This window comes from Dermacentor silvarum, chromosome 9 (genome assembly GCF_013339745.2).
Source record: "Dermacentor silvarum isolate Dsil-2018 chromosome 9, BIME_Dsil_1.4, whole genome shotgun sequence".
Classification (NCBI taxonomy): domain Eukaryota; kingdom Metazoa; phylum Arthropoda; class Arachnida; order Ixodida; family Ixodidae; genus Dermacentor; species Dermacentor silvarum.
Genome location: NC_051162.1, coordinates 115,311,640 through 115,321,513, shown reverse-complemented (window position 1 = coordinate 115,321,513; position 9,874 = coordinate 115,311,640). Strand labels below are relative to the sequence as shown.

General features: G+C 49.0%; 1 protein-coding gene across 1 annotated transcript; it reads left to right on the top strand.

Moving 5' to 3' along the window:
* The first annotated feature begins 543 nt into the window (after positions 1 to 543).
* On the top strand, positions 544 to 7,252 carry LOC119464947 (potassium channel subfamily K member 12). The gene is made up of 4 exons (XM_037725809.2): positions 544 to 732; positions 2,412 to 2,723; positions 5,727 to 5,899; positions 6,865 to 7,252. The coding sequence occupies exons 1-4, from the start codon at positions 544 to 546 to the stop codon at positions 7,250 to 7,252; spliced, it is 1,062 nt and encodes a 353-aa protein (XP_037581737.2).
* The last annotated feature ends 2,622 nt before the right edge of the window (positions 7,253 to 9,874 follow it).

Sequence of the window (9,874 nt, the reverse complement as noted above, 5' to 3'; positions counted from 1 at the left end):
AAAAGCTTATACGTCTCATCCCTTGGATATGCATTTTCAGTATATTAGTTGCCAACGGGTACCATATTCAAGATCAGTAGACTCTCAGGTAGATAATAAGGGTTTCTCAAAGGTTTGCCGTTGTGCGACCTGCGTCGGCCTGTGTATGCTCGCACCGCCCTCTCTTTGTCGTCGTTCCAAACGCTTGCGTGCCTAGTTTTCTTCCGCGCTCTACCGGCGTGGCGGTAGCCTTCCACGCGAATGTATATGCCGCCGATCTAAATAAATGTGTGTGTGCGTTTGTCCTTCTTCGGGATGACCGCCGTCACCGCTCAAGACAGGCAGACAGACAAACAGACAAGAAACTTTATTTGGTCCTAAGGGACTTCTTTGTCGTAGTCGCGGGCCGCACCTGCTCCAATGAATAAAATTCGATCATACCTTTGAGCTGAGTTCTGTGCCACCTCTATGTCATGTGCTAAACTGCTTCGCTGGCAATCCACCTTCACAGCACTGGAATAACGCGTGATTTTGACTCGCGTTTCCGGACTCGCAGGCTTCGGCATGACGACGCCCTGTACGTGGGCGGGCCGCAGCTTGGTGCTGGCGTACGGCTTTCTGGGCTGCTCGGGCGCCATCCTCTTCTTCAACCTGTTCCTGGAGCGCATCATCACGCTGCTAGCGTGCCTGCTCAAGGCTTTGCACGAGAGGGACCTGCGAAGGCGAGGGCTGCTCGACCGGAGAGACTCGCAGGTGAGTGTTTCCCGTACCACGGGGTACCGTGACATTCTCATGGCATAATAAGCGTGCCCAAGTCCTGAAAATGGGGTAAAAAACTAATATTCATTTAAGACCCCAACTCCGCGCACATCTATACCACCACTGAAACGTGGGAGGCCAAGCTTTCCTTTGACGACCTGGACGACCAACGCAGTGTAACGGGCCAAGGAGGCAGCCCAAGCCAGGGGGTTTCTGGAATAAGGAATTGTCACACCTATAGGGTGAACCGGGTCCTGACTCAGATTACAATGTCAGAAAATAAATAAATATTTCTCTTCTCTATCTCCACTGCTATGGCACGAGCATAACGCGAAGAGACGAGAAGGCAGTGGTATGGAATACAAAGAAAACGGGGGTAATGAATATCCTAGTTGACACCAAGAGGAAGAGGTATAATTTGGCAGCTTATGTAACAATGCATAGTGCAAATAAACGGTGATATAATCCAGTTACATAATGTATGCCAAGAGAAAGAAAGCGCAGTCGAGGATTACAAGCAGTTAGATGGTGTGACGAAACGATAAAATATGCGTACGACGAGGTCTGCTGGCGGTAGACAGGGGTAATTGGAGATTGCTTGGGCAAGCTTTCATTCTCTGGCGGACGCAAATAGGCTGATGGTTATGGTTACAGTACGTGCAGCTTAACAAAGAAAGGAAAACAATGAAGATGGCAGAGGGTACGCATATCGTTGAAACAAATTAATGATAAGGGTACTCACATTACAGCGAACCTTTTTTTACCCCCCCCTCCCTCTCATTTGCGGGCGCTGGCTGCAGTCTTGCACGACGGGTAACGATGAGTTAGGGCTGAAATGATCGATCCTGCTCTGCTGTGCGATAGTTATGGTTGGCTTGTGGGCTCTGTACAACCCATTGATTGAGATCGCCTGGTTGAGAACGTCATCACGTGATGGCTCGTAAATGCGAAGCAGCATATAGTGGGGGCGATGAGCATCGAAGCGAGAGGTGAACGTTTCGTTCAGAAACGAGAAGCGGGACAGAGTCGATACGCAGCAAAAAAAAAAAAAAACCGGCTTGGAATGCGAGCGCACAGTTGCTTGAATACGCAAGAGAGGGAAGGTCGATACGCAGCCTAGAGACGGCACTGAATACGGCGCATATCGCTTACGAATGCACGCAACTAGTTTGAGAAGCGCTTCGCGCAAGACGAGTTCGGTTTAGTGTGTACCATAGGCCCTGGTTCAGTGCCTGACGTGTCTGCGGCGTTGGAGCCCACCTATTTTACGTCGAGCGATGCATTTTCCGGTGAAAGCATAACTTTGTCGTGTGGTCTACACTTGCAAATTGTCGCTAAACAGGAACCGAGTTCCTCGCATGCACCACAGAAAGCACCGCTTAACTGATTCGCGCAGCGCATGGAATGCGCATAATTTTAGCGAGGCTAAGCTAAGGCTTATAAAGCAATAAATAACTTAGAAGTCATTAAATGATTTCGAACGCAATGGGCAATTTCTAGAAGGATCCTATTGTTATTTCACGAAATTAGCATGGCATTTGGTTTGTGCCACGGAGGTTATAGCAAATGACCATGTGGCCAGACATTCTCGTGTTTAACATATACGTGACCTATCTATCTGTTCTTTTTTTCCTTGTCTCTTTCTTTTCGACTTCAACGCACACAAATCGCAGCTGTCTTTCGACGACCGGCTGGACGACTGGAAGCCCTCGGTGTACTGGGTGATGCTGTGCCTGTTCGTGGCCACCGCACTGCTCTCAGCCTCAGCGTCGGTGCTTTACGCGCGCACCGAGCAGTGGGGATACTTGGAGTCGTTCTACTTCTGCTTCGTCGCCTTCTCAACCATCGGCTTCGGAGACCTGGTGCCCGGGCAGAAGCTCTCTTTCAGGGCGGACTCCGCGACTGCAAACGTCACTACCGAGGACGACGATGACGTCTCCAGTGAGGCCGAGGCCACCGATGCCTCTGGACTTCTGGAGCTGCAGGTATTTTACAGCGAAGCTGTTGTAGGCTAGGTTCCAGGAGATCGCGTCCGGCGACGGAAGTAGATCCACATTTACGGCTCCATGTGTGTGCGGTTGGCTACGTGTGCGTGGCGGTTTCCCGCCAGCTGTGCCTTAGCACAGGTGTCAAAATGGATGATGAATGGCCTGTTGTTACACCCCTAGCCACCGCCGATGCCTCTTTCACAAGTGTCGCGATACTCGGCAGCCGCACGTCCCACCAATCGTTGTGCCCCTGATGTCTCGGGACGTAGAGATCGTGCTAGTGCTGTTATCAGCAGTTGCCATTTGAACTCGCTATGGGACGGACGCTCGTTTACCCACATCTTCCAGAATACTGACGCCAGGATCCTGACGATTGCATGCAGTGTGCCGCGGCTAGGAACGCTGTGGCTCATACGTTAGTCTATTACGATGGGGCGGACTTGGCGCTGCAAACACACTACTTGGCCATCGCGCCAGGCGAAAACAAGACACCGGTGTCCCTGCTCTCTGACAAACATGCCGAAGACGCTCAATATAGTCAATAATAATATATAAATTCACTATAGCAGTATTCACTATAGCAGACCCACCATAGTCCCAGCTTCGCTGGCTTCCATCTTCACAGTAGTGGAAGGGCTCTGAGTTTTTTTTTTCTTTCTTTAATGACATAAATTCAATGGAGAGGTTTGTGCCTTTAGGTGGCACCGGAAACTTCTCGTCGTCGCATGGAGAATTGAAAGTTGAATGATGAAGAGCACCGAAAAATTTCGAATGTGGTCAATTAGCAGGATCACGCCTATAAAAACAGCCTTATACCCATTTATAAAAATTCTCTATCACATGTGATGAAATCTGCGCAAACGTACTGTTGGACTAATTGGTTTGATATATCGTATAATTTTCCAGCATAAATGCATGATGTCAAAACAGACAAGGTAACACAAAGCACTGTACCGTATTGTTTCTGTCTTGTATGATCTGTCTCCCGCATTTTGTTGTCCGTTCTGTTGTCCCGTCTTTGCGCTGGAAAATCGGACTATATTTGATCCCCATATGTACGATCTCATATGACAAAATCGCATAGGACACATGGGAAAGTACGATTTTTTATATGGGATCTGCCTGTGTTCAATGGGATTATTGGATACAGGATTAACGGCACACGTGAGATTCTTTACTAGGGACGAATAACATTCTGCACACGTATGGGATCCCTGAATGTATAGCCTCCACCATACGTAACATAAAGCTGCCTTAAGCGTCTTTCCGAATGTTCCTGTGGACGCCACTGGAGTCCTCAGATCGGAGCATTTGGAATGTGTTAGCCTAATGCGTATTCCTTCCATACCATTCCTTGTTGGATCTTTACAGTATGTTTTCTTACAGATTGACCTCCAATAGCAAATCAATTCTGTGGAATCCCGAAAGGTGGAGGCAGCATCATGAAAGAGAAAAATTCTCATCCAACCTAACGTAGAACGAAACTACAAAGGGAACCCATAAGGGTTTCTCAGAATGTTGCAGAGCGCCCGTCTCGTCTGGGGGAGGTTATAGGTTCGATTCCCACTGCCGGGAACCGAACCCATAAAAATGGGCACAAGTGTACCCGGAAATGAAACCAGGAAAATGGGCACAAGTGTACCCCAGCCTGGCGTTCGGCTTTTTCAGGAGTTATATGATTGGGAAAGGGAGCCTGCGCCCTAAATTTCCGTCGAAACCCTCGTGAGCACACAAAGAAAGTCAAGTTTAGGCCGCTCCAATGGCGGCCATTTCCAATGTGGTGCCCCAAATGAACCTATTGAGGTAGGGACGCCTTCGGGCTGGAGCCAATTACCCCTTTTGAAGCACTGAGGTCCCCTAATGGCCGAGCACCAGGCCGGGAGCGCACTTGTACCTATTTTATTGGTATAGGTACCCGGCGGCAGCACTTGCCTCCCATAGCCACGGCGGATACTCTTCACCAAGGCCGCCTGTGGTTGGACAAGGGGCGCCTAGAGAGAACGCGAAAAATCTCTATTGGGCCACCTTTCGAGATGTGAAGCCCCCACGAGAGCCGAGCATCAGGCCAGGGAACATCCCGACCCATTATAGAAAAAACCTGTGGACACCGGGATTTGATCTTGGTACCTCCCGCATACGGGGCTGGATGCTCTACCGCTAGGCCTATATATATTTTATTGCAATAGCAATTATATGGACACTTCAACCGGATTTCTGCCGTCAGCGTTGCCATCGCCGTTGCCGTGAGGTTCCGCATAAAGTCCAAGGGCGATAAAATCGTCGCCGCGTGCCGTATGCGCGAGCGAAAGCGCGCGGAGGACGCGCGCTATCAGCGGAGAGCGAACGCATGGCGGAAAGCAAACCCGACCGTCGCGCGAAAGGCAGTGGGGGTATGGGAGGGAGGGAAGCAGGGCGACGCTGTACCAAAGGCGTATCTTACAACAGGGCGTAAGGGGAACATGCCACTCAATCTCCCACGCAAAAGCAAGAAAGCGGGAAGGCAGCGCGGGAGGGAGGGGGGGGGGGCGCAGCTTCTACTCTGCCAACAACTGCGTTCGTACTTTGCCCGCGGCTGTGGAGGTCGCCCGCACCGTCTGTTATCTCCACATGGCTCTGACCTTTGTATGCGCTGTGCATTCGCCCCTCAGTTTCCGTTGCAGCGATAGACCGCACGAACCTTCGCCCGCTCTAGCGGCCTGCTGCCAGCGATTTGACAGTCGTTGTCTGCTGTCATTCAGTGTGATATATTCATGTTTGCTTGTGCGCGCTGACACCACGCTTGTTAATTCAGTTAGTAAGCGAATGTGTCCAACTTTATGCAGCCGATAAAACTACTATCCCTACTCCGAATAGCTCTCTACTAATTTGCTATGACAATTGATGCTTCGGCTTTCAGGCGAAACTGCGACATTTTTTTTCGTATTTTTTCTTTCGTCCTTCAATTCTCATCTTTCCCACCTTTTTCCTATTTCCTTTCCTTCTTGTGCTTCTCTGGTACAGGTGACGAGCTGGTACCACGTGGCAAACTTCCTCATCTTATCAGCGGGTTGCTGCTGTATCTACAGCCTCTTCAACGTCACCTCCATTGTCATCAAGCAATTTCTCAACTGGCTTATCCGCAGGCTCGACTGCTCCTGCAGACTAAGGCGCAAGACGGGACAGAAACCAACCAGGTTTCTGTCCCATTTCCTGTTCTATTTCTCAGCCTCATTCTTTTCTAACTAATTTTAGGGCGGCAACAAAATAAGCCGCATTATGACGAAATACCGTTGAAAAAGAACACATAGATGAAAGGCGCAATCACCGTTTCTTTGTAAGAGTACGCTTCTTTCTTAACGAAACAAGGTACGGCGCTGAGCAGACGAGGAAGAAGTGAGACACAATTGACACATACGGGCGCGAATATAATTAGACGATTTTATATTCGATTCATGAGCGCCATTATCTGGGGTTGTTACACCAACAATTTTGAAGATTTATGAGAAGTGAAGTCACGTGGTCATGAAATGCTAAACGCATTTATACAACTACTTTCATGCTTGAGAATCGACTGTAGTATCGTACGCTTCGTTGTTAAAGACACAAGACAGCAGCGTTAACAACCCAAGATGGCGGCCCTTAGACGCTTCCGTAAAATAGCCTATATGGAGCCCGTATAGGTCGTTTGTGACTAACTTCGTCTGCTTAGCGCCGTGCCCCGTGTTCTTAAGTCATGAACCAACTAGCTCAGCAGCAAGCATTGTTAAAACGTTTCTTCATTAATGCTCTGAATATTAGCAAACTCTTCTAAGCACACGTACTTAAATATTGAAGATACTACTTTTAAGTTTACTATATCCTGCGAAACACTCAAATTTCACAACGATTGAGTGCTTGCAGTTTTCTCTAATCCCTGAATGACCCAAGCCATATGCCGCATCACCGCCAATGGACCCACTATATCGTTCTATTTCTCAACACTTCATGCGCGCGAAGTTTTTGAAAACATCCGAAATGAAAAGCATCGAGCTCTGAAATGAAGTGTCGTTTATAAAATTTTGTCATCAATGAACTAATTACGATTCAGTAGAAAGCCGGTGGCGTTTCGATGTTCGAATCAAATCCAAATTAAAGCTGCACATCTTCCTTGTACATGCAGGTACCGACGCAACGCCTTGACACCCGCTCAACTTCGCGTGCAAGCCAAAGCCGCGGCCAGGAGCGGCGTCAAGTCGTCCCGGAGGTCGTCCGGAAAGACGGCTAATGACACGACTGCGGCCGCGGACTCCGACTCGGACGCCGACTCAACGTACGACTCGGACAACGAGCGAGGCCACACTGGCGAGCTGATTTGCATGTCGGACCTGCTCAGGGCCAACAAGGTCTCCCTGGCCATCATGCAGAAGCAGCTGTACGAGACAGCGCAGCGGGGTGGCGCTCCCATGCTGCTACCGCCCAGGTCGCTGCAGGACAGGGACGCATTCAAGCCGGGCTCGGTCGGTCCCCTGGCCATAGTGTCCCAAAAGTTTGGTGACGGAAACGTGTGACCACAATTACAAGACACCGTACCCTTACAGAGACCGTACCAACAGGCGTCACACGTAACTGGAGGAGGAAGACACGCTCAAGCCAGTTGCAGCCAGCCCAATGGCCACTGTCATAAAATGCTTGACAATGGCAAAGTATGACAATAACGACTAGACAGGCCACATTTGCCGCCATATAGTTAAAAGACAAGGACGTGCCCAATACTGCCCTCAGTTCGCGGCATCGAAACGTTCGGAGATGGTCACGTATGACCATAATGACCACATGTGCGTTGTCCCCAAGACATGTCATGGATAGTTGCAGAATTAGGGACGCGTTAGAGCCCTCTCAGTGAGCCCTTATGCCATACTGTACCAAATATTTGGTGACAACTATTTATGGTCTAAATCACCAAATGCGCCACTTTTGTCGCCATATATAGTTGAAAGACAAGGACTTGTCCTTGTGGGCCCTCTAGTTGTAGCGTACAAACGGCTTAGCAACGGCCATATTTGACCAGAATGGTCACAGTTGCTATATTTGTCACCAAGAGATGTTATGGCTGGTTGCAAATGGACAGGTTGAATACATTAAAGACATCCTGATTGCAAGAGTATGCCAATGTGATTGGCTGTGATCACGTACGAGCAGAACGATTCGAGACGCCACATTCTCCTCCAAGAGTCATGCCTGGTTGCAGGATGAAGAACACCTTTGGGCCCTGTCAGTTGGCCCTTAGGCAATAGCAACCCAGTAGTTCGGTGATGGCAATGAATGGCAAGAATGACTAGACACACTGTACCTTTGTTATGATGTCCCAAAAGTATGATGAATGCCGCGCCTTGTCTGAACAGAGACGTTATATTTGGGGCCGATACACATGGCAAATATACTGCAGTAGTAAAACTAGGAGTCATTGCAGCAGAAAGACTAGAATGCCCTATGCTTAAGGTGCCCTGGGGCGCTATAACGAAAATGATTCCAAACAGTTTTGATTCCAAACTCCTGACGTCAAATTTGCGTAACCACCGACACAAGCATCGGGCGCTGACCCGCAGCGTTGTCTGAACAACCCAATCAAACACTCTCCTCGTTTATAGGAGGTCACCTTTGTTCGCTTTCAAAACCAATAACATTTTCTACACTCAGCGGTTTTTCTTATCTTATTGGCTGACAAGAGGCGAGGAGCACGCTCTAGTGGAGAGGGTTTCGATGGGGCCGAGCCAGCACAGTGAAAATAGATAACCGCATGAAAAGGGTGGTGCCGGCTTCTCCGATTGGTCCGCTTCACCTTACTTAGCTTGGGGTGGCTGGTCGAAAATCGTGGCGGCGTGCAACGGAAGGATAAGAATGCCGCTAAAACGGATCCTCAGCAAGGAAGAGTTGGCAGAGCGATGTCGTATGCATGCTGAAGGGGCTCGATAACATTTTACTGCCACGCAAATATGTTTATCATACGCAAATAAATACGCGCTCACCGGCATGTGTCGAGTAGCGAGTGCCTGAGCGATCGGCGGGCAGCCATCTTCTATTCCTTTCGGAACGGGGCAGTCTGTGGCTATTCAGAAAAATTTTCAGTTTTGTTCGGTATATGACTGCATTTTTTCGCGTACACGTGCCTTTGACGTGGTGAGTTTTCGCGGTTTTGTGACGTCGCGTGACAAACAGGAGAAGTGGGCGTAGCCAGAAAACATTAGACCAATACCAGAGGGCTAATGGTGAAAAGGCGTCGAATCAGGAATGATTATTTTTCTATTGTGCGGTTTCATTATACACAATCAGTGTGTACAAGTTATATCAGACGGGGAGCTATCGCGGTTTTTCGGGACGGCGAAAAGACAGTCGAAGTTGGGAGTGGCCCGAAAATGTTTTGACCAATCGTGGAGGCTGATTGAAGAAATTGGAATCAGAACAGTTTGGAATCATTTTACGTTATAGCGCCCCTGGTCATGGTGTTCCACAAGTTTGGTGACGGTCACGCATAGTCAAAATGATTAAATCAGCTGTGTTACATTTCAGCTCTGTTGGCTATCAGCAGACGACAGAACGAGTTCAACGAGGACAGTTTGGTGGAGCCGGGCTTCTAGCCAGTGTGGTTGAAATGTTTGGTCACTCGTGAGCAGAACGAGTTGAATGCCCTATCTTCGTCGCCAGTAGATGTCTCGCCGAGCAGCAGGACAATGAAATTGCAACCTGGTTTATTCTGCCCTCTGAAAATAGTGTCCCAAAGGTTCGGCGATGGTCACGTATGACCAGAATACCTACAGGTTGGCCCCTATAAATGTTCCACATTTCATTTCGAGAGTTCCCTGCAGACCTGGAAGACCCACGACAAGCCGCGGACATTGGCCCTGATGCGCTTGTTTTCGGGCTGTCAAGCAGCAAACATTGCCGGAAGTGATAGTACCACATAGTTCAGGCAATCACTTTGATGCTTGCGCAGAATCGAAACTAAATTTTCCAGCTTTGTCAGAAGCAGGACCTAGCTAGGAGTGTACGGACATCGCACCCAAGTAGTAACCTGCAATGAGAAAACTGCAGACCTTAGCTGAATCAGAAAAGTGCAGACACAGCACTGAATAAGGAGGCAAATGTGTCTCGATATTCAACGCTTAGCGACACATGAAAGTGGAGTGTATTGC

Bases quoted from the DNA above. Each gene is read 5' to 3' on its own strand.
- LOC119464947 (XM_037725809.2), top strand. From the start codon at position 544: ATGACGACGCCCTGTACGTGGGCGGGCCGCAGCTTGGTGCTGGCGTAC. The intron at 2,724-5,726 runs GTATTTTACAGC...TCTCTGGTACAG, and splicing joins CTGGACTTCTGGAGCTGCAG to GTGACGAGCTGGTACCACGT. The intron at 5,900-6,864 runs GTTTCTGTCCCA...TTGTACATGCAG, and splicing joins ACGGGACAGAAACCAACCAG to GTACCGACGCAACGCCTTGA.